At 33.8% G+C, this 25,027-nt stretch overlaps 2 protein-coding genes across 2 annotated transcripts in view; both read right to left on the reverse strand.

The window, feature by feature from the left end:
* LOC109595664 (protein timeless homolog) overlaps positions 1–25,027 on the reverse strand; it is a 121,777-nt gene that overhangs the window by 17,820 nt on the left and 78,930 nt on the right. The window contains exons 10-16 of the mRNA XM_020011084.2: positions 9,435–9,476; positions 9,300–9,381; positions 9,047–9,248; positions 8,233–8,378; positions 7,780–7,871; positions 7,247–7,444; positions 6,852–6,995 (exon numbers count right to left, since the gene is read on the reverse strand). Coding sequence (XP_019866643.2) covers positions 6,852–6,995; positions 7,247–7,444; positions 7,780–7,871; positions 8,233–8,378; positions 9,047–9,248; positions 9,300–9,381; positions 9,435–9,476 — 906 coding nt within the window. The remainder of the gene's footprint in view (positions 1–6,851; positions 6,996–7,246; positions 7,445–7,779; positions 7,872–8,232; positions 8,379–9,046; positions 9,249–9,299; positions 9,382–9,434; positions 9,477–25,027) is intronic.
* On the reverse strand, positions 23,128–24,541 carry LOC109595680 (nitric oxide synthase-interacting protein homolog). Its single transcript, XM_020011098.2, has 5 exons — positions 24,330–24,541; positions 23,944–24,277; positions 23,701–23,888; positions 23,544–23,652; positions 23,128–23,494 (listed from the first exon to the last, which is right to left on the reverse strand). The coding sequence occupies exons 1-5, from the start codon at positions 24,503–24,505 to the stop codon at positions 23,423–23,425; spliced, it is 879 nt and encodes a 292-aa protein (XP_019866657.1). The 5' UTR covers positions 24,506–24,541; the 3' UTR covers positions 23,128–23,422.

Below are 25,027 nucleotides of genomic sequence, written 5' to 3' on the forward strand. Positions count from 1 at the left end.
AAGAGATAGATAAGGGAGTGACGTATAGTCGAAATATTTTTTAATTTGTACAATAATGAAGGGCAAAACAGGATTCTAATGTAGGCCTCATTCTGGCTACGTATATAAATATGAAAATGTTATTTAAAACATTTTGATATTATGCTGTGGATTAAAGCATTAATATGTCACTTGTTTGTAACGATAATACATATATCACAAGATGCCATGTTGTTTTAGTAAAAACAAGCCTGAAGAAGATTTATCTGGATTTTACGGTCGTCATATACGCAATAGTTCCCTGACAGAATTGACAAAATTTTTCTACAATCACTATGAAAACTTCCATTGAAATTTTATATTCATAACCAATAAAAGTGCGAAGTAAAGAACAGTGAACGATAAAAATTGTCATTTCCTCTGGCACTTGGGTGCAGGTTATGCAAAGAAGTTCGCGAGGCGGAAAATCTCAACTCCATATCCCGACGTATTAAATAAAAAAGTTAGCGGTGATTCAATGAAAATCGTTTTGAATAACGTCAAGTTTGTTTATAGCGGGGCTGTCTTGTTTGGCCATTTTTGTTCCGCATAACGAGCGGACCGATCTTAAAAGTTCCCAGTGAAGGAAATACACTCGCTCAAAGTTTAGTGGGGAAAATATTTAAGTAGATATTCGTTGAGACGACGAAGTGTACTCCAAACAACTCTCGAGACAATAGATAAAACAGCATGTCCGAATTTCTTTTGTACCCGATTCTCTTTTCCAATTGATTTAGTGCGCCTCCGCTCCAGAACGTTTCCGGGCTATGTTAAAAATTCGCATCTGGAACGTCTAATAGGTTGTTCTCTTGTACATAATTTATGCTTGTTTAGAGCTTGTGCAGTGAATTGCTTGTGTTGCCTTTAGGGTTTAGATTCGTCCTTTTGCTCATCGACGTGTACCTAATCGTTAATCTTAGAGGAGATTCGTTAATAAACAAACATTAAAGTGTTCACTCATAAAAATCAATGAAACTGAGACAACTCTATTGTATGTATCAGACAATTTTACATCAATATTCATCAAGCCAATTTGCCTTCATCCATTTCCACCAAATTCTATGTTTAGCCGGCGCCAACCACCGCCACGGCCTCACGACTTTTCGAAGGGGAGAACTTTCCACACTTAACGCTAAAATCCCGCCCCATTTTTTGCCGTATTATTTATTTGTTCCAACGCCGAGAGTTTTTACTGCATGTTATCCAGCTTTAATGGTCTGCTTGACATGTTATCCCCACTTCCTTCGCGAAAAAATGCCCCCTAATGCATTTTTTCTTCCGAAGGTAGCAGTCGATGATTTAATAAGGCATCGGACTGAAGTGAGGGTGAATAATAAATAAGGTTTATTGCAAAATAAATTATAACCGTGGCTTAATGGCACATTTCGTGTCGGTTATTCATTGTGTTTAAAAGCCTGTTCAAATGCATTCCACAAATGTCGTATTTCTTTTATATCTGATGGGTAGTGGGTTTCCGGTTACGTTACGCACTCCTTTTGTTCAACACACACATTCTTTTTATTAAGGACGTCTTTTCTCTTTGATAACATCTCGACATATTTATTGTTTATTATGTTTCTATGCAAGTGTTTTTCTCAGTGTTTTTGTTTATGAGAAATCAGATATTTTCCTTGATATTTAATTTCTTGATAAGGTTTATAAACAACATTATGTTCTTGCCAGTATTTATTTTCATAAAATAATAAACGCTGAGAGAATAAGTCCAATTTTTTACAAGAAGGATTTAATTCCCTGATAATGAGTTTAAGAGAATCTAAGAAGACCGTATCATATTTTCACATTATTACACAAACTTCTTTACAAAGAAATAGTTAAAGAAGTTGATTAGGTATACTTAACCTATCTTCCTATCATATTATTATATGGGTGTTTCATAACTTATCCGAAATTTTTAACCAGATATACACTTATAAATAATATGTCGATTTTTAAAAAAAAAAGTCTAATAAAAGTCCAACAGAAAACGAGATAAAAAATATTCAAGTTTGTAACAAACTTTACAACTTTTTTATGTAGTGTTTACTTCTTAATATTTTCAATTATTGCAACCTAAACAATTTTTATCTGTTTTTTTTTGTTGTTTCAACAGAAGTATGCCGTCGGTCTCCGAGAACAGCAGCAAGGTGCGACGAAATTGAATAAGACGGGCCCAAGTCTGCTTGCAGGTCAATGGAGAAAACATTGAACAGCTTTTGTAGAGTAAGGTAAAATCGATTTTGTATTTAGATATGCATATTTGGTTAAAAAATTGAATGAAGAATTAATTATATATGAAAAATTAATTATATATATATATTTTTCAATATTTGTGAAGTTTATATATATATATATATATATATATATATAATGTGATTTTTGAGCACCTATGTAGTTAATATGGTGATATGATACCAATTTTAATTTTGTTCCCAAAATATTTTTATAAGTCTGACAGTCATGTGGTTGTCGTTAAAATTTGTAAAATTTTCAAATTTGTATAAATGTAAATCTCTTGTATATATTTTTTAAGTTTCAACTTTTCATTGTTATTACATTTTTTGTAATATCAATATGATTTTTGTAGAGGACTTAATCAGCTATGTACTTAATATGATTATATGGTACTAGCCTTGTTTGATACATGTTATAACCTACGAACTATATGACTAAAAAGACATATTTGTTTACGAAAATAATAAGCTGTTATAAGAAATTTTTTATTTCGAAAATATAGGTATAATTAATTAAATAGTTTCAATTTTTCATTGCAATATTTTTTTAAAATATCAAATATCAGTGTCTTGGTCACCTATGTAGTCAATGTGATGATAATGATACTAGTCTTGTATATGTTGAAACCTTCGAACTATATGACGAAAAAGAAATATTTGTTTATGAAAATAACAAGAATTTGAAAGAAATTTCTCATTTCGAACGATATATCTTTTTCAACATTTTTAAGTTTCAGTTTTTCACATCAATTATAATTTCTTTTAAATATCAAACATCTATAATTGTGATTTTTGTGAAGTACTTCATAATTAAAGTAGTGGTTATACTGGTACTCATCTTGTATGTAGCCATTCTTGTGGTCCAATTTTTTTACAATCTATTATTGTTAATATTATGATATTGACACCATTCTTGTGTATATTAGAAACCTTCGAACTATGTGATTAAGAAGTTTTTTTTATGAAAATAAACTCTTAAAAAAAATTTCTTATTTCGAAAGATACAGATAGCTATTATTAAATATATTTTTTAAGTATCAGTTTTTCACTGTAATTTCATTTATTTAAATATTGTCATTTTTGTGGAGGACTTCATCATAAATGTAGTGGTGGTACTAATCTTGTATATGTCGTAGTCAATTGTGGCCTTAAATTTCTACAATCAATAATTTCGACATTTTTAGAGGACTTGAACACCCATGTAGTTAATATGGTGATACTGATACCAGTCTTGCATATATTGAATCCTTTGAACTATATGAATAAGATGAGATATTTGCATATCACAATTCATTTCTCATTCTGAAGTGATAGCGGTTGTACTTATCATTTTGTAAATTATTATTTAATAAAATATTTAAGTTTACATTTATATAATTACAAGACCGGCTGATATAAAAGTAAACTGAGTGACCTTAAAGGAATGATGTAAAGGAGAGAGATGTTGAAGCGAGAGCTATGTAAAGACAAGAGGTTGGATCAACAAGATATTACGGCCAATGTTGTTGAAGGAAGAAGGTTTGTCTTTATATAAATTCTGTACTTAGATAAGAGATAGATAAGGGAGTTAGGTATAGTTGAAATATTTTTGATTTGTACAATGATAAAGGGTAAAACAGGATACTAACACTACTACTCCAGATACCAAATTAACAATGAATGAAGATTAAATTACTTTTCAAATGAGGTATCACAAGACCAACCTTTTCATTAGAAAATACACAATGCCCATGTTAACAAAATTTAATAAGATTGACAACACTTTACTAGAGACAAATATCTTTCATTCAATAGTTAACCACTTCCAGTATTATTATTGAATAAATTTAAATAGATCACTACTTTTCTATATTTAACTTATCGTACAATTGTGAGAAAAAGAATAATGCTTTTGTAGTGATTAATTTTGGTAAATGCCAGACGTTAGTGACAGTTTTTACGAATGAAACATTGGACGGTTGGCAATTAGAGGCGATGTCAACGTTCCGTTCCGCACTCGTGTATCAAGAGCCATTATCTCCTATTTGTCAGACGGAGTGACCATAACTGGTCGTGCATTCGTGAATTTGGTCTGTGACTGATGATCTCGAAGTGAATGATCCTGCGCCAGTTCGGACATTTAGAGCTTTCCAAGCACCATCCAATGGTTTCGATCAATTTCACAGTCAGCATGAGGACTTTTGGTTTCACTGATTGTGTTGTCTTTTAATCACAATGATTATAAAACTTATGACCCAAATATAGTTCTAACTTTTGTACGATTCCTCGCTCCAGCTAACACGCCATTCGGTACAGATCAAATCCTACCACAATGCAGCATCACGAATAGTCCGTGCCACGTTCGTCAATCATCACGGCACAGACAGATCCAATGAATTGCGATGCGATGCATCGGATCGACAATACGTACACGCCGCATCGATATCGAATTCCGGGCTTTGACGTAGAAGCCAGACGTCGCGACTTGCAAATGACACGGAGCTAATGATATTTTCGCCTCTCCTGGACTTTCCATGCCCGCATCAGGGTTTGATTTATAGGTGCATGAAAATAATCAAAAGTCTTAGTGTTGCGATAACGTTGTTGCTGCAACAATGCGACCGAAGACTAAAACCGAAATATGGGGTGGTTGGCATTTGCGAAGGGGAAGAGACAAAAGATAAATAATTTCGGCGAAAGGCAATTTAGAACCCCGCCGTTGAATTAATCCTGCATTTTCTGCTACTGACAACGTGCGCCGCCCGTTTGTGCCTTTCTCGTAGCAGGACGAGAAGAAAAATGAACTCGGGGTAGGTTTGATTTGACGAAATATTTGAATGATCACATATATACAACTGTAGTATTTTTATTGGAGTATTTCTAATATCAAACTTCTATGTTACAGGAGATCAAAATCGATTTCCAAAAGTTAATCAAATAACAAAAATGTGAATGTGGTGGAATTTCAAAATTCAATTTTTTGATGACAACTTGTTTTCATAGTCCATTTAATGTAAAAAACGTCCAAATAACATACCCGCACATGTTTGTACAGCTATTTCGACGATTCCAATACTGCCACAAAGAGAATACTCATTGACATCGGACTATTACACCGTGATGCCCTAATATGCAGGGAGCAACTAATTACACGCCCGCTCGTCTCTTTAATGTTGTTAGGTATAGCGTATAACCGGATGGGGGTGCAATGCCGTAATGTAAATAGGGACAGAGCTCAATGGCCCTGAAAAATATCAATTATTTAGTAGATGCAGTTTAATCGGGGTGTGCTTTAAAGTCCTAAGGGCTTAACAGATTAATAGGACAAATCCCGCTTTACACCAAATTGAAAATTTGTGATTACGTTAAATACGATTTTTGGTGCGCTGTACCCCTGGTATTGATCAATATATTCCAAATAGTTCTCCAACATCCACTGCAGCCAATGCGTATTAATTTATTCGTTTAAAATTTTTAAAATATTGACCACCCATGTTTTTAACGAATAAACTTGATAATTTATATTTTAGAATTCCAAAAATACAAATGAATAAAATAAAATTTATATAAAACATTTATATCATAATCAATATCACGTTACGATTCAATAAATTCTTTATGTTTTTAATTAATTTTATATACATGACTTATTGTTGAAAAAATATTTTCAGAATGTCATGGACTCGTTCAGCTATCCAATTTTAGTTATAATTCAATATCTATCAGCTACACCTCTACATGAACGGTAATTTTAAAGCTGCATAAAAATGAACAAAACAATTAAACCCTATCACATTAATTCCCGCCTGATTTAACAACAACAAATGCAAATGATAATTTTAATGGGTACATTTTCATTGTTAAATTTTCCTTTGCCATCAAGAATATTGAGTGGGTTTTGTTGGACGATTTAATACCTTGATAACAGCAATTGTAAAAGTAAAACAAGGGATAATTGTTTTGTACTTTACAGAAAACGGCCACTCTTCAGAAATGCCTCGTCACAATTGATTTTTAAAATAATGACCAATTTTATGGTATATACAACCTCTCGATCTGTATTGTTCATTTAATGATCATTAAATCTATTTATTAAGTATAAAATCGACAATAAAGAGCTTAAATGGTCATGTGCAGTGAATGCTCCAGACAATAAGAGCACAGAAATTGCAGAAAAAGAATTGTTAAGTGGAGGAATCCCGGCTGATTAATTTTTGATAGACACACACAAAAACATCGTTAACGTTGTCAGTCTACGGGAATGTCGCGTTGCGCAACTGGAAAACACGCAATTTAGCAAATGAACGTGGCACGGGAACTGCGACCGAAACAAAGGACATGGTACTTTTTCAATTATCTCCGTGCAATTGAAAATGCACGTCTGTTACTTGACATCATTAATTAGTGATGCCCCGGGGAGCGTTTCGTGCTCGGGAGACGAATGTTTTCCGGGACGCGAGGGCTCCTTGCGAATTTCTGGTTTTCTTTAACGACGTCACGTGTTTCCCTTGGCAACTCTGAGTTATGAGATTTTCTAAACGACGACAACAACTTCAACAAATATTTTTGCGTCGCATTGTTGATGTCCAGATAATTTTAGGAAAAGTAAATTAAATCACTTACATTTTTTGCTGGATTTAGTTTTTGGTGCCCGCTTTTTCCTCATTTCCGACTTGTCTTGTATCAGCCCCATGACCAGAAGTTTCTCGATAATCCGATTTTTGGGTCTTTTGACTGTCAGCCTGTCTATTATGCAAGTAAGCGGATCTGAAACAGGAACGGAAAAATCAACACAAAAAATCAATTAAAGCTTTTGCCGCTTCCTAAACTCTAATTAAAATGAAACCACATTGATTGGTATTAACCTTTCATAATGGAAAGAATGAATTTAGGTATCACTAAAGGGAGATTAATAATTTTTTAAGTATCTAGAGTTTGGGATGATGAAGAAGCTCTTACACACCATCCATAAAAAACAGTTATTTAATTTTCAATAAAGTTTCAGCAGCAGTATTTACCTATAGCATCCTGGAAATGTTCGAATAGTTCCCTCAGTTGCGTTTCTTCTTGGGCACCCCAGCTTTGAGACTTAGCAGGTCCACTGGATTTCCTGCTGTTCTTATCAACAATTAAATGCAGTTCCTTCAATTTTCTTAAGACTTGCTTTCTAGTTTTCGTAGTGTCGATGCGATTTGCTGTGATCCAATCCACAACATCTGAAAAAGACATTAGCATGTAAACCGATGGATTCTAAATTGCCCATTCAATTTGTGTCCACAATTAAATGAAATTTATTTGGCTATACATGCGGTTAGGGTGATTATCTGAAATATAATTTGAATTCAGTTCACCGAATTCTGGTGTACTATCGAACTGTGTAGCGTGTATATAATTTATCAGCGGTAAAACCAATTAAGTGGATGCATATCATAGGGAAATTATATATAAATGATACAGAAATAACCCTTAAGCTAACCCAACTGTGAATTGCTTTACTTTTAGAAAAAACTATCACGTCTCCCTGTGTCTGTAAAAATAACTACTTGCTAACCTTCTTGGTAATTTTCCTTTTGGTGTTCCATGAATAGTCTTCTCAATTCATCCTCCTCATATTCAGACCAAGCTCGAGCAGCTGTTGCATTACTGAAACACATTAGGATTAAATTTCCATATTCCTTATTAATAGATATCAGATTTATGGAATAAAATGTCACTGGATATAGATCGATATTGAAAATGAAATTCAATTAGGCAATTAACTTTGGATTTCTAATCAAAAGTCAATTGGTACACAATCATAGCTTCAACAAGACTTTCGTCATGCCGAAGATAACCGGGGACAGAAGGAATGTGTATGGAACAATGGTTTCGCTGCAACCGGGGCAGCTTAAACGTGATTTGAATAAAGCAATAGGAATAGCCTGAACGGCCTAAATAAAGGATTGCCCAGGAATCCCAGCGCCGCAATGTGCACGGAATCGACTGCCGTTTAACTAAAACTTACTTTTCCTTATAGCTTCCTTCACCGTGTTCAATTTCGTAGGCGTTATTAGGTCTTTTCCAAAACAACGACTCCAAATACACTCTGTCGTTTTCTTTTGCTATTCTGAAGAACTGTCTCATTATGTATGTTGCAAATTTTACTAATTCCTGAAAGAATAAATTAATTCAGTTTAAACGGTATTTAATATTAAATTTTATAATTTATTGTAGTAATAAGTATTTTCATATTAATTATTTGTAAAAAAATAAAGAATAAATTAACTATAAAAAATGAAACCCTATGTCGAAATTTCTGTGGGGGATTGGGAAAGTGTCCAGACGAAATTAAATTCAACGTGCAAAAGTTCTGAATGAAAGTTAAGATTAATGTTTAGAACAAGTTTGCGTGTAACTATACAGAATCATATTCATTATTTGCAGGCCTGCCTTAAAGATGCAGTTATCTTTAATAACGCGGTGTAATTTAAGCCTCAAGTTTTTGAGGGTAGTTTCTGAAAACAGCGTATTATATAATGTATGCATGTATTTCCTTAAGAGCTTCCGAAACTGCGGGATGTACGGCGTTATTAAAGTTAGTTAAAGATAAACTTTATCTCGTTGTGTTGGCAAAATTTTAAGGCACCATAAATCATAAATGGTTCCATGATTAAAATCTAATATTACGGGCCGCATTATTACGCCGTATATGTTTTACGACTGATGATAATAAACTTTGACCTTATCCTTCATCTTATGCAATGGAACCATGTTATTATTTCGCATATAATTTTTGTTATGGATTATCATAATCTGTTAAAACAGTTGTAAACATTTACCTTGTACTCGGGGAAGTCCTTCATGGAATAAATTTTCTGAAACGTCCTGAAAATGCTCACTTGAAACACCATAACGTACATTTTACAGTCGAAAGCGATTCGGTGTAAAAGTTTAACGATGCAGTGGTTCGTGTTAACCGAATTCTTATCGAAATTTCTTAGAGCTAAGCCGCATGCCCTTATGATTTTAGGATTCGCCAATCTACAAAAAGATGTGTAAAAAAGTTTAATAAATAATATTTTGAGTGCAAACCTGTTAATAAAATCAGCCAATTTAAAATCGGTTTCTACACGCTGTTCCTCCTCCTCCTCATCGTCTTCGTCGTCTTCCTCTTCTATTAAATTACATTTAAGTAATATCGACTCATATTTATATAAATTCACGTACCTGTGTCTGGTGCTTGGTCTTCAGTTGGTGCAACTGTGTTTTCTGTAACAAAAAATTGGAAATCAATAAACCAGTTTTGGCAATAAATTTATATTGGACTATAAAATACAAAATGATATCAATTTTAAAGAAAGGAATCCAGGAATAACAGTCGCCATTTCCATAGCTCACATAAAAGCGGAGCAGCACATTTTCAAAAATATAATGGAGGCTGGAAAATAATGTCGTAAATCTAAGAAACTACTAGTTTTGCTTAAGCCCCTTAAATTGACATGTAAGAAACATGATAAATTTTAGTACTCAGTTTAATGTGGCAGTTATGCGGGGTGCAGTCGTAAACTGTCTTTTTAAATGTAATAAAGTTTATGGGACAAATAACTACAATCCGCCCCTGTCTGGCTAGTTGGGGGGTAATAACTACGTGTGAACTGTTACCTTATCGTGGTCATTTTAGTAACTACTTCTCATCAAAGTCACTAATTCAGTAAATACAAAAATAATAAAACGAACATACTAACTTAAATTAAAAATATTGTTTTACTACGAACAGCTTTTTTGTATCTGACAACAACAAAGAAGTTCTGTGTGGTGTCGATTTTCCTCGAAATTCCGGCGATATTAATAAGTTTCTCTTGTTCTCCGATAAATGATGACCGGGGGGTTTTCTCGTGTTTCGCCACCATCAAAAACACCGACGTGCGGGGGTGACGGGATAATCTCCACCCGCACTTTGTCGAACATTGCAACATACGTCGACGTTCCTCCGTTTCCCTTCGTGACCTGAGAAAACTGCCCCCGCATGAGAATGGGGGAGGGGGATCTGAAGATGACAATAAATGTTGCGACGTAAAACCGTTAAAAAATGAAAAATGAACTCCGATGCCGCCGTCCCGCATTGACAACGGCCATTTGTTAAAATTGAAAATTATCTCGAACATCATTTTTTTACCATGCGGCGGATAAAGTTTATTGGATTTTTCGTGTGCGCTCAATATTGACATGGACCCTTAATAACGAAAAATTGGAGGAAATTGCCTATGGTGTTACGATACTATGCCAACGATTATTAAAGTGAGTAAATTCAATCTATTATTGAGGGCGGAGATCGCCAATCCGATGATTTTCAAATAGTTGTTACTAAGATCTCTCTGTAAACTTTAATATGTAACAAAACCTCATGGGTGTTTACAACTCTATTTCATAAACTCAAAGCTCAAATAATATTTATCATTTATTCTCTTGCACAGTATATCTATGGGTGTATTAATTAGTTAGTTATTAAATCACGTTGCGTCGAGCTCACCCCAGTTGGTAAAAGGTAAAAACATACCTTCCTCGGAAACATTAGGTGTCGGACAACAGCATTCCACTTACAGGGGGAGTATTATTGTTAAGACTACGATTGTAGTAAGCAAATTTAACAGCACATTAGTTAAATTTAATATTTCAATTAACACGAAATGATTCGGGAAAATTCCGCACAAGAATTTATTTCGGTAATTGCGTAATATTAATGAACGGGATTTTGCTTTTGCTACATTGTTCGTTCAAATTGGAATAATTTTACGAAATCACACATTATCGATCTGCGTTCCCCTTGGTTCATTTAGTTTCTACCCTTCGACATTGTTTTATGCTTCTGTACACGTTTCGTCTAAGGTGAAACATTAATTTTACTTATAAAAAGCAAATAAAATCTTTAATTAGATAATTAAATCTTGTTATTTTTATTATAACAATAAACAAATTTGCTTAATGTTTTGAAATAATTAAAACTCAAACAGTCCTTTTATTAACATTAATGTGTGAGTGCATGGGAAAATACTCCATACGTTTACCTCGAATCTAAATTTTCAGGGCAAAAGTCGGGAGTTATTCTCATACATTTGCACAAATATATTCACATTTGAATATCTCCTGAAAATGTTTTCCATCATCTCCGCGTACGTTGATAACACAAAACTCGTATTTTACATCTACTATACTTATATCAAAAATGCAGACCGGCACAGAACGAACGAATATCGTTCTTTGTAAAATATACATCGACTTTCTAACCTGCTTTTCGCACTACAGAATGAAGTGAAAAATTTTGCAGTCTTCATTGATAAAAGCGAACATTCTTTAAGCACTGAATAAAAGTAGTAAATAGCTTCGCTTCACATTAAAATGGGTAACTTAAAATTTGCGCATGTGCGATTTAGAAAATCCTGCAGTGCCATAAAGTTAATTGCATCAAATTTTCAAACCCCATAAACCACAACATACCACTCCAGTTATAAAATTTCTCCAGACCTTTCCGGTCGCCGAATGAAATGACCGCGTGTGCATGTGTGACCGTAAAACCGGGAAGCACTTCCTGCTGAAAAGCAAAACGCGGTTTTATAGTGATTGTTTCTTAAATTTATACCCGGGCTTCGGACCATTCTTCCCCGTTTAATGGCCGGCCCAGTGAATTCTTTAGCATCAATTACGGGGCCGGTGGGGTGGTCCGCATTCCTCCACCTGGGTGTTGTATATCGGACGATATTCCCCACGGCTTCGGTGCATTTGTTGCCACCAACGCGACACTTCGACCCGAACGTTTCTTTTCATGCCGACCGGAATTATTTAAACTGGCTCCGGTTGTTTCCCTACCTGGTCGTATGGTGGACGATGATTGTGAGATTGCACCAGTTTTGCAGCAAATTTTGCTCACGTACTTTCCGTAATTGATCAAGAAGAAGTAACGATTCAAATAAAATAAATCCAACATTAAGCCGGCTTGTTTGCGCTTACATGTTTCTTATTTATTTCGGTACCATTATGAATTAAATCTTAAGTAACCCATGAGAATAAACTTTCTTAAAAGAACTAACGAAAAGAATTATTTATTTTGGGAAATGTACTAAATTTTAATTTCCGAATTACAGCTAAAAATTTAATTTAAAGTAACTACTTAAAATATATTTTTGACAATACAAAACTTTAAATATCACAATAGTCTGTTTATCAAGTCTGGTTCAAAAGAATTTCTTTTGTAGAGACTTAAGTAACTGAAAGCCTTACTTAAAATATAATTTTGACAATACGATTTCGTTTTTGAGTAAAAGGTTTTATTTTAACTAATAGAATTGTTTATTTACCTATACTGATTCAGAATAGTATCATTTATATAGATATAAATAATTTAAAATCTCATTTAAAAAATATTTTTATCAATAGGTTTAGTTCTTTAAATGTCCGAATAGTTTAATTATCAAGTCTGGTTCTAAAGAATTTCCTTTATACAGACTTAAGTAACCGATAGCCTTACTTAAAATATATTTTTGAAAATACGTTTTTGTTTTTGAGTTAAAAGTTTGGTTTTAACTAGTAGAATAGTTTATTTACCTAGTCTGATTCAGAATAGTATCATTTATATAGACATAAATAATTTAAAATCTCATTTAAAAAATATTTGTATCAATAGGTTTAGTTCTTTAAATGTCAGAATAGTTTATTTATCAAGTCTGGTTCTAAAGAATTTCCTTTATACAGACTTAAGTAACCAATAGCCTTACTTATTTTTGACAATAGGTTTTTGTTTTTGAGTTAAAGTTTGACGCGACACTTTGACCCGAACGCTTCTTTCCATGCCGACCGGAATTATTTAAACTGGCTCCGGTTGTTTCCCTACCTGGTTGTAAGGTGGACGATGATTGTGGGATCGCACCAGTTTTGCAGCAAATTTTGCTCACGTACTTTCCGTAATTGATCAAGAAGAAGTAACGAAATAAAATAAATCCAACATTATTAAAATATTAATCATGGATTAAAAAAAGAAAAGCGTGTAGAAATGAATGCCAGTTAAACCTCTTTTTATTCACTCACATCGAACAGAATAAAATAGTAAATTAATGAATCACTTCCGTGAAATGAATTTAAAACGTACAAAGGCATTGTTGCCAGGACGTATAAAACCGGTAAAAGAAATCCCTTCTAACTTTCATTAAAATGAAAGAGGCCAGTTAGAAGAAGTTAAATAGATGACGGTCTTAACGGAACGAACGATCCGGACTAGAACATGTTGATGGAAGCACTAAACAGCTTTTCGGCCAGTTTCAGCCGGCGAGTTTTATGTTTGTTCTGCAGGAAAGATCCAGGAGCAAATCGAGTGGTGGTCATCGGAGATAAGCGGACGGGTTTTCCCTTCGCTAATAATCTGGGAGTTTTAGTCGGACGCACTCGCCGTCTCTCTTGGCCAATGGGCTTTCCGTAAATGTTTGCCAATTTACGGAGTGGATTTAAATGCGAAACAAAGGACGACAACCCTTCCGACTAATTGCTGGACGAATGCCATGCATTAGTGCCCGACTTTGAAGCCGCCACCGATTTTAAGCCGGAGACGGTCTTAAGCCCACCCAAAGCTTGTCGGTGGAATATTTAATTTTAAACGATAACTATGTTTGCTTTAAGTTAGGCCGCTCTCGGACGTAACTACGTCCATGAATTTTAGATAATAAGCATTAAATGGATACTAAAGTGGAATAATTGCACGTAACTTTGGGAGAGAGCAAATTAAACAGTGATACATATAATTAACTGAAACGGGACAATATCAATAAGAATATTTGATAAAAACACTAAAGCAATAAAGTTAGGCACGTTCCACTAATTTATTAGTACAATTCAAAAACGGCTCCGGGACCACTACACGCCTTTTATTATTAAGCGCAATAAACCCGGTTTTATGGATCATTTACGTAATAAAACTGTAAAACAAACTAGGACTGAACGACTTTTTGAATATTAAACTACAAAGTAAAAGTCCACGCGGCAACATTTGGCCGTAACTAATGTGCGTGGAAACGAGTGAGGCGATAATATCGTCGTTCGTCCCCACCGCCAGAGTCCTAATTACGCACCTCGGAACGGGATCCCGACGCCGTATGATCTACGGCAATAATATCGAAAGACATTACATTCCCCCGTTATTACCATTTCATGGGGGATTATTAGCCGGAGACAATCCAGGGGCGGATTACGTGTGTGTTTGCTTTGTGACGCCGCTGACGTGATCCGCTTTGCGTCGCATGGCGAAATTGGTCTGATTGCAGATGGGGGACGGAGATTCTTGGCTTACGACAGTGTTTTGCCTTAATGGTCCCTTGTAGATGGAGATTACAGACGAATAACAACAATATGTTGAAACGGAAACGTCTAAAGCCTTGTTCTTTTGACGCACTGCTTGACGATCAAAAGAATGAGGTCAGCGAAGATGAAAAAAAGTCAAATCTATACATGCATATTTAATAGATGTCGGTAGGATTGATCTGAAGAAAGAAATAAAGAAATAATATTGTTTATCGTACAAAAGACTCTAGAAATTATGTGTAGTGTGAGGAGAAAAGACAAGCCAAGTGAAAAACTCAATAAAACCTCTTTTAAGTCTTTATTTCCATTAAGGTCAAAAACCAAAAGTGAATAATTGGAACTGTTTATATTCCAACAGCATCTGGTACTGATTTTTATTCCAATCATTGTGCATCAGTGGATATATTTTTAGTAACTGGAGATTGTAATCTGCCTCGAGTGAATTCGACTAATGATGAGTATAGTGTTTGCATGAGTACTGAGGTTTACACATTAAACTATCACTTATCATTAGTTGATTGGGATTTACTTTTAAGTAATATGGATGTTACTGATTGTGAGCACAAATCTTATGAAATTTTATACAATATGCCAACTTTATCTCCCTGTAAAAATAATTAAAAACTAAGTTTCTTAATTCAAAAAGAAACATTTTAATGCCAGGAGCGAGTGTAAAAATCATACATATTTCATTAATGCTGATAATGATAAAAGTAGTTAAGTGTTTTACGACCTTGGTATCTCAGCGAGTCTTAATAAAACGTCCATGCAGAAAACATAACTATTGATGAGTTCGAGCAAGAGTGTTTTCTATCGCGAACAGCGGCCATAAACCGGCAAAACCGAAGCGGCACCGAGAACAACATCAGGACGTGATACAGAATTTTCTGGCGCACTCGTAAAACATTCACAAAACATAATTACGTTTCTTCAGCAACTCGCTTCATAAATCAGCAGGATGCATGAAAATAAGAGGAAACTTTAACGTACCACCGATGTAAATTCTTTTAGGAAACGTCTCATGGCCAGCCCATTTAGCAGATTTAATCTAAACAAATCGCGGGCATAATAGAAGACTTAGTGCCCCTTCACGACGGAATATACGATAGTTTTTCAACGAGCCTTTTTACGGTTTCATTACTCGACTACTTTATAACGAAATTTCGTATAACATTAAGCCGGCTTGTTTGCGCTTACATGTTTTTATATGTTTCGGTACCATTATGAATTAAAGCTTAAATAACCTATGAGATTAAACTTTCTTAAAAGAACTAACGAAAAGAATTATTTATTTTGGGAAATGGACTAAATTTTAATTTCCGAATTACAGCTAAAAATTTAATTTTAAGTAAATACTTAAAATATATTTTTGACAATACAAAACTTTAAACATCATAATAGTCTGTTTATCAAGCCTGGTTCAAAAGAATTTCTTTTGTAGAGACTTAAGTAACTGAAAGCCTTACTTAAAATATATTACGATTTCGTAAAAAGTTTTATTTTAACTAATAAAATAGTTTATTTACCTTTACTGATTCAGAATAGTATCAGTTATATAGACAAAAATAATTTAAAATCTCATTTAAAAAATATTTTTATCAATACGTTTAGTTCTTTAAATGTCAGAATAGTTTAATTATCAAGTCTGGTTCTAAAGAATTTCCTTTATACAGACTTAAATAACCAATAACCTTACTTAAAATATATTTTTGATAATACGTTTTTGTTTTTGAGTCAAAAGTTTGGTTTTAACTAATAGAATTGTTTATTTACCTAGTCTGTTTCAGAATAGTATCATTTATATAGACATAAATAATTTAAAATCTCATTTAAAAAAATATTTTTATCAATACATTTAAGTCTCATTTAAAAAGACAATGCGTTTAGTTCTTCAGTTAAAACTTTAATTTTAACTTATCAAATCTGATTAACAAAAGTGTCTTTTTTACAGACATTAGTTTTAATTGCATATTCTGTTTATCAAGTCTAGTTCAGAAGAGTATCGTTTTTGCAGACATAAGTAACTTAAAACATAATTTAAAAAATATTTGACAATACGTTTAACTCTTTAGTTAAAAATATAATAATCTAATCTATTTATCAAGCTTATTCAGAAGAGTATTCCTTTTACAGGCATAAGTAACTTAAAGTCTCATTTAAAAAATATTTTTGACAATAATAAATAATTTTTTATCCCCCTTTTAACATCAAAATGATTATCTGCCTTTCATAAACCCGTTATCTGCTGTTATGCCATTTAATTTCCTCTTTGTAAGTCATTTCACCGTGGTTTCCCCGTGTATCTTATTTATTCATACAATTTCTCACACCCAGTCTAATCGACGTCCTTATCTGGTTGAATTTATTTTCTACCAACGCCCTCGACATTCTTAATCAAAGAAAATGGCGACCACACTGGGATACACAACGGTGCTATTTGTTCTGCGAGTTATCGGGACATAACCGTTAAATTTAATCAAGATGCACTTGCACAAGACGAGCCCCCTGAGTGCCACCATTGTTTCGAGGTGCGAAACGAAGGCGGGCAATTTTTTACAAACACACGACATCATCCGATTGTAATGGCTGGAAACGGCATTAGGGTTTTTAAAAGGCGATAAATCGAGATCTCCGGGAGGGAATTAAACAAAAAGCAATTAGAAGTGTGAACGTGAGCCTGTGCAAGTTGTTTTGCTTATTCTCTACTCTCTATCCGGATACGAGATTATTCAGTTTATAATTTTTATTATAAGGTTTGAAAATTTAAAACATTTACAATTACATAGTGAACTATTTTATATTATTTGTTAGTAGTTTAATGTTTCATTAGTTTATCATATCATTAATCCTCGTAATATTACTAATAATAATAATAATTTTAATTAATATATGTATTGTAACAAACAATATATGTATTATATTTAATTTATTAATTGTTCTAACAAACTGGATATATTGTTTGATAAATGATTTAAGTTAATAATTTCCGGTCAACAATTAATAAACGCATTACTCAAATTTATATTCCATTAAGCCGTGCAATCCTATTATTTTGCATAAACTCAATTTTGTTAATTACCTCTCCTAAATTAATTACATATTCCACAAAAACGTTCCATTTGGGAGCCAAATACAGAAACGAATGCACCAAAACCGCCTCGTCCGCCATTTCAAACCTTTTTAAGGATAAATTGCCGTTTTTGTGGAGCTTTTTTTAACAGACATGGAATATTAGTAAACGGTACTTTTGCGAACCGTGGAATGAACACATCCGCCGAATTGGAAAGATAAAAACAGCGACAAATGTGAAATATGAGTTTATCTCAATTACTCCGCTATTTTTGTACCAAACGCATATTTTGAGACGCGACATTTGTCGGTATTTTTGTCTGATTTCGTTTCCACTTTTTCGCTTTATTTACTGGAATCTGAAACGTGAAGTAGCCGAAAGTGTAGGAAGTCATTTATTTACAGAATATCGAAATAAAACTTCTGAGTTCAATGCGCCAGAATGAAATGATATAGATTACACATACAAAAGTGACTAACAGCACGTACAGTCATTATTTCAATAAAAAAAATTAGATAAGAAAGCTTGAAAATATGTCCCCGTAATCCGGAATTGGGGGGACAAAGTGTCGGCCGGATTAAGATCTGCAGTTGGAAGTGCACGCAATGGGGGAAACTTAGCCGTCCATTATTTTTATTATGGCTAATGGATGGGTTATTTACATGGTGCGCTTTATTTAAATGGCGGCCATAATTTAACGCCACCGACAGGGTTGAGCAGACGTCTTGCTTCTGCTTCTGGTGGCCCGTTTAATCTTGCAAATTGTACGGGATAAATTCACCTCCGGTATATATTTAAACCGGACGACGTCTACGAATTTTATTGTCAGCTGTAAATCTTACACTGATTGATGACGGACGCGGGATTAGCCGGAGAAATTACGGCGGGGACAGGCTAATTTAATTCTCATGTCAAATCACTCCACGCACCATAATAATTTAATACCAACATTTCACGCACTAATTACTAACTAATAAATTAATGTATGTTGTCCACAATATACAAGGTGTTTCTAAAATAAGTGGTCAAAATTTGGGAGCTGCTGGAACTCGTTCATACAATTTAAACAATTTTTTTTCCCAAAAATATTTAAATTTCACACTGTTAAGAGCTTTTCATATTATTTTATTTTGAAATATTTCAGTTTTAATATTTATTTTAATTTTCTTCAAAGATTAAAACTGAAATATGTCAAAAACGGATGTGTTAATAAAAACTAATCAATAGTTTTTTTTCTCTCAGCTTCAAGAGGTTGTAAATGAGTGAAAATGAAATATATAAAATCTGTTCACATACTTACAAAACAAATCTTAGTTCATTAAATATCATGTATGTATAATTTACAATAAATTAAATAGAAATTATATTTTCAGTTTTTCCATTATCAAAGACTCAAAAGTTGATTACTTTTTTGAAATTTGATGTAAGAGCTATATAACGAATTAAAAATTCAACAACTAACTTTTGAAATATTTTGTTCACAAGTCACATTAAAGTGGACATTTCGTAATAAATACCCTGTATATTAAAGTTGAATATTATGGGCGAATTTACCAAATTCGTACAAATGTAGTTTCATTCCATTATTATTTCAACACAGTAAAATCGTCATTTAGATATTAAGTACCAGATAATTTTTAAAGGGTCTATAAAATTAATGTGTTGAATAAAGTTCCCTCCATCCACAATAAATTTACAATTAAACCGTCTCTGCAAATAGCCAATAGATTTACGACGGGTGATTGTTCCTGCGCACTATCGTGTACTCGGAACACTCCGTTACGTTTAAATTTAAATAAAACTAATCCGGGAGCTTCCGCATTTTCTGCACAATAGCGTCCGGCACTTAATAAACAAAGTGGTTGGGCCAGTGGAAAACGGAAAATTGCAGACGTAAAATTATAGAGCCGCTGACCAAAGTAAATCACCACTGTTGCCAAATCGGTTTATGTCCGTTTCATCGTCCAGTGATCAAAATTTTTGATAACACCATGCCAATTTTAAATTTACAACTGAGATTCATCAGAATGTTACAAAATATTAACAATTTAAAATTACTTACTCAAACATAAAACTTTTGAATTTTAAATGATGAAATACTTTTCTTTATTTTTGTGGCACTTATGATTGGAAGTGCCAAAATGGTTAAACACACTAGTAAATTTGGCACCGGTGGCGGGAAAGAAAATTCGCCGTTTGTTTTAATCCCTCCGTCGACGCTAAATTAGAAAGATAAACGTTTGTGCAAATTTTACGATGTGTGGTCAGACGGGATTTGCGCTACAAATTACAGTTTAAATATAAAATGTCCAGGGGAAGTCTTAACACTGCGAATATGCTAAAAACAACAATCGGATTTTTATTATTATCCCATGTTTTTTTTTTTGTTTAAATTTATTTCTGTTGTTGCGTGTTTAATTAATTTATGCGAGGGTGTGTTAATGTGTAATAGTTGTTTCACGTCGAACCCCTTTGAAGTCGACAGCAAATATATTCGTCACGGGACAATTGAACAACCGAAATGCAGTAAATTATTCGGTCTCCAATGTAACTTTTTGCGCACTCGAAAGTGAATTCGTCGCGTCACTTTTGCCAAACGACCGCATAAATTCTCCGGCAAAATGATCGAGACTCCTCCAACGCCCGTTTTGCATCAATCAAGCCCAGATTTACGGCAAGTAAAACCTAAAATGACGCCTATTGTAACTTCAAACTCTAACTCAATTCATTGTCTTACAATAATATATTTTGGGCAATTATTTAAAAATAATAAGGAGTGGTGGCGGATCCGTCCAACATAAAACCGTGTTGATTAGGAGAAATTTTATAACGAAAACTTTGATAAATGACAGATACCTGCTCAAATATTTTAGAGAAAGTACTTAATATAGAGATAGGTTTGTAATTATTAAAATTAGACATCACCGTTTTTGAATACTTATCTCTTATAGCAGACAGTTTGTGCTGCCATGTAGTTTTGTATTAAACTATATTTCTATACAGCAGTATTTTAGTTTTTTATTTTGTATTTGGTAAACTAATTTAGTAAATTAATTTTATGCATCAGAGTATAAAATTGAATTACAAAATGCATTGAACTAAAAAAACTCTGTGGATATTAATTTTATTTTACAGTTATTAAATGTTTTTAGCAAACATTCATTGTAAAAGTCTGTTATTAGTTTAACTAGAAATCACATTACACTAAAAATCAATTTAGAAAAGAAAACTTTCAACATAAATACGAAAGCCTCGTAGTAACATACATAAATGGCTCAAATTTCCTCAAATTTTACATATAAAAAGCACTTTTAAAGTTTCTTTTTTTTTCACGAAAAGTTATAAAAACACTGAGAATTAAATGCCGAATAAATCGGCAAACTTCCTACGAAATTCGCCCGTAATCTCGATTTATCTCCGCTGATTCAATGAAAACCCACTTTGGCCGCTCCCGCACATTCGGAGCATCCGTCACGATTTGAATTCACACGATTCCCGTCTAATCACGTGTGTGTGTGTGGAGATGAGTTTTTTCCATTCCCGTGGCCCGTACGCACGTACGAAATGGGAATTGATGAGTCGCAGTGCGTTCAAATATCGGGAGAGGAGTCGCGAACGCAATGTCAATGATTTATAAGTGCGTTACGGCTCTACGATGAAATATCTTTTGATTGTCGGATGCGAAGAACTGGGGCACTCTTTTATGCATAGAATTTCAAATTACCGAAGCTTAAAAACGTAATGTAATGGGCGCGATGAACGATGATTGCTTAAATGTGGCGGTTTTTGTTCGCATTGTCTGGCGTCGTGAGACAAAAAAAGTTCTTGAAAATCGAATTGATTCGGCTCCGATGTTACGGTTTGATGTATTCATTTAGGAAAAAAAGGTTGGAACGGAGCAGAATATTATTAATTGATCCAGTTTTTCCCATCGACTGTCGGTTAAGTTGTATTAACCCAAAAGTTTTAGTAAAAAAAGCTTTTCAAGTTAAATCCGAGACGGTTCAAAGTCATTCGTCATTGTACGATGTAATTTGTTGTACTAGTATTTCTTAGTATTTTAAAAGTATCAAAAAACATAAATCATTTTAATTAAAGCCCTTTTGAAATTTTAAGCAGGAATTAAAAAGGAAGTAAAAATAACCCTTTACCCATTGAAAATAAATAATCCCAATCAAATTTAATCTCCTTTTGAGAATTCGATCTAGAAATAATTGGGTCCCATTCACTGGGGCAATCCGATAATTGAACGTGGATTAAGTGAATAAATTAATGTTTTTCCGAGTATTGAATACGGTGCCGTCTGTCAATTTCGCTAGATACCGTCCGGGTATAATTTGGCGCAGCTCCTCCTTTCTCCCATCTATCGGAATTTATCCCGATTCAGTAAGGGGGTGCAATTTATGACGCCTTTGAACACAAGCGATGGCTTCGATTGTGGTCGATAGTGCTGATCGACCGTTTAAATGTAGATCGTTCGTCCATTGTGTTTGAAGCAACTCGTAGTAATGTGGACATATTTTCTTATAATTAACTATGAAAACCGTTTAATATTTTAACGTTAAAATTTCCCCGGTAATGAAACTTGGTATCTTATAAACCGGGACAAGTTCCGCATCAACCCAAACCGGCACACCGACTCAATTACCGAAATAGCTGCCGCAGTCGTTTTGTGACGGCGCCTTTGGGGATGGGTTCGGTCCATCTACCGCCACAATGGGAATAATCATAGCGGCTAATTGGCCTATAACAATGCATCACGTGTAATATTGTATGGACTGCAACATGTGTAGATTGGGCGGCGACCGGGGTATTATTACTTGTTAGGTGCGACGGACGGATGACCTGATAAATGTCTATTTATGCGGTCGGTGCGGACGTGGGTACCTTGTGATTTACCGATGTGGTTTCGTAGAATTGCATAGGTATCGCCGTAGGGAAAGGGTGTTAATTAAATTACAAAATAATAGGTAATAAGGCCTATCCAATCAGTTTCAACAATAAAGTTCAATTAAATAAAATATGAAGAAAACAGGTGCTACTCGAGATTAAAAATCAAACAAATGTAGCAAATAAATTCAATAAAATCATGGATTCCGTTGTCAGATCATCCAAAGTCTTTGCCTCTGATTGAATGGTGCAGTCTTCGTCATATAATTTGTCTAATTTAACACTTGTTTTCTTTTTCATTCGTGAGTGGAGTTACCTTAATATAATTTATCTATTGTTTTAACTGGAGTGGGCGGTTAAGTTGATGAAATTGAGCTATTTATCTGAAATGGAGCTACTATAAACAATTTTGTAAAAGTTTCTATAAGCTCTGATGGGGTCTTTACAATTCCTTTCATTAATATTTGATGCACTATAAGAAAGCAAACTTTGAGTTGAGAAGTGGGTGGGAAATAAGGTTTATTCCTAATATTTCCAAGCTTTAATAACCATGGTATACTTATAAAGGAAAAACAAACAATAAATATTTGGAACAAGATATATTTTTCAAATATTGTATCATCCTGAAAGTGTTCATTAAAGGACAAACAGACTGCATATTTACATAGCTATACATAATAACACATGATTGCTTAAGATCAATCAGTGACTGTGATTAATGAGTTAGCATATAACTTTGATTAAAAAAATATCATTAAAATGAAATTTCACACATGTTTCATCTATATTTCATGAGTTGATGAGAATTTTAAACACCGCTTACATATCCCACACAAAAATGTAAATTAAAGCCCGTTTTAAACAAAATATTAATTAAGTGAAACAAGAGGCAAAGAACTAGAAATGAAAAATTTTAAACTTGTAACACAGGCCTACTTTCCCTCGCCTGCAGGTTTTCATTAGTTTGAGCATAGCCCGTTCCTCCCTAAAAACAGCTGCATATTTTAGTCATTCTCAATTGCTCAATGCCTTACCCTCTGCATAATTATGATATCTTTTTCTTTCAATTTCATGCCAGTTAAGGGGTGGATCCAGTCTTTTTTAATAATTCTTTCTACACATTCGAGAGTTACAACGTCGCCACTGAAAGTTACATTGTAAATAATGTATGTAATATTTAAGGATTTTTACGTTGGTTTGAGAACTGCACAAGGCACTGCATTGGTTAATACATCGTGTGTTACGGCGCACTTGTATCTGTCCTCTTTCACTACCATGGGTTTCTTGACGTTTGGATCTTTGATTGGAGTGAACTTAACATCAATTAAGTCCTTGGCTTTAAGAGGTTTTTTTGAAATCGGACAATATATGGTTTTGTCCTTAGAACAAAATGTGCATTACTCTAAGAGAATATGGTGATTATTAAAGTCTTACTGGTTTTTCTATTTCGGGTTTATTTATTGACGGAGTTTTCGTTGGGACCCAGAAGCTGGGTAATTCCATCTCGTTGCCATTTAACATGTTTGAAATAGATGGGGTTAACGCATCACTTTCTTTGATGACATTAGTAGAGCGGCTCACAATACTCTTCTCAAATATCAAAAAGGAGTTCATCTTGTTCTGAAAGGCTTTGGCTTCCTCCAGAATATTTTGTTCCTTGTTTTTATTTTTCTGTCGTTCGTATTCTTTTAACTTTTTGTAATACTCGTTTTTTTTAAAGACAATATATTCAAGAATTGCCTCCTTGTCGAACAAATATCCGTCTTTACTGAAATTAAATGTCGAATATATTGAATATTTTTTTGAATTGATGTACTCACGTGATGACGGGATTTTTACATGGCTGTAAAGTCAGTGAGCAACAATCGAAATCTTTAATGGAATACTTCTCTAATCTTCTGTGCTGCGTTCCATAACCGGAGTTCTGAGTATCCTTTTTCTTTTCGTGGTAGGTATAAAAAGCGCCAGCCGTACAGTTTCTAGCATGTCGAGTCATTTTATTTCCAGGGATGGGAAATGTTGTCGAGTGTTTCTGGTAGTCATAGATATATTATTAACAATTTGTTTCGACTGTCAAATATTTTTTGAACAATTGATAGTTTAGAATTATTTGTTTTATAAACAAAAATCCCAAAGCACGACCTATATCTTTATAAATCCGGATAAATCCCGCATACTCAGGTCATGTTCACAACATTGCGAAAAGCAAATGAAAGCGTGCTATGCAATTAAGTTCGAAATTAGTCGTGCAACAACTGTTTCCAATTAGTGCGACTTCAATTCTCGTTATGCAAATACAAATAACTGTAAATAGTCAAAAAATGTTCACGGGTCGTTTTGTTAGATAACTCATCAGGAAAATTAAAGATTTGCATTAATGTCACATGGTTGATTGAAAATTTATGCAGCTGAGCTTTCAATTGAACCATAACATATTGCAAAATGAAACGGGGTACATTTTATTCATATTTTCTTTTAAACCAAATTAAAATGAGTACTAGTTCCATAACATCTTATT

The sequence above is a fragment of the Aethina tumida genome, chromosome 3, assembly GCF_024364675.1.
Source record: "Aethina tumida isolate Nest 87 chromosome 3, icAetTumi1.1, whole genome shotgun sequence".
Lineage (NCBI taxonomy): Eukaryota > Metazoa > Arthropoda > Insecta > Coleoptera > Nitidulidae > Aethina > Aethina tumida.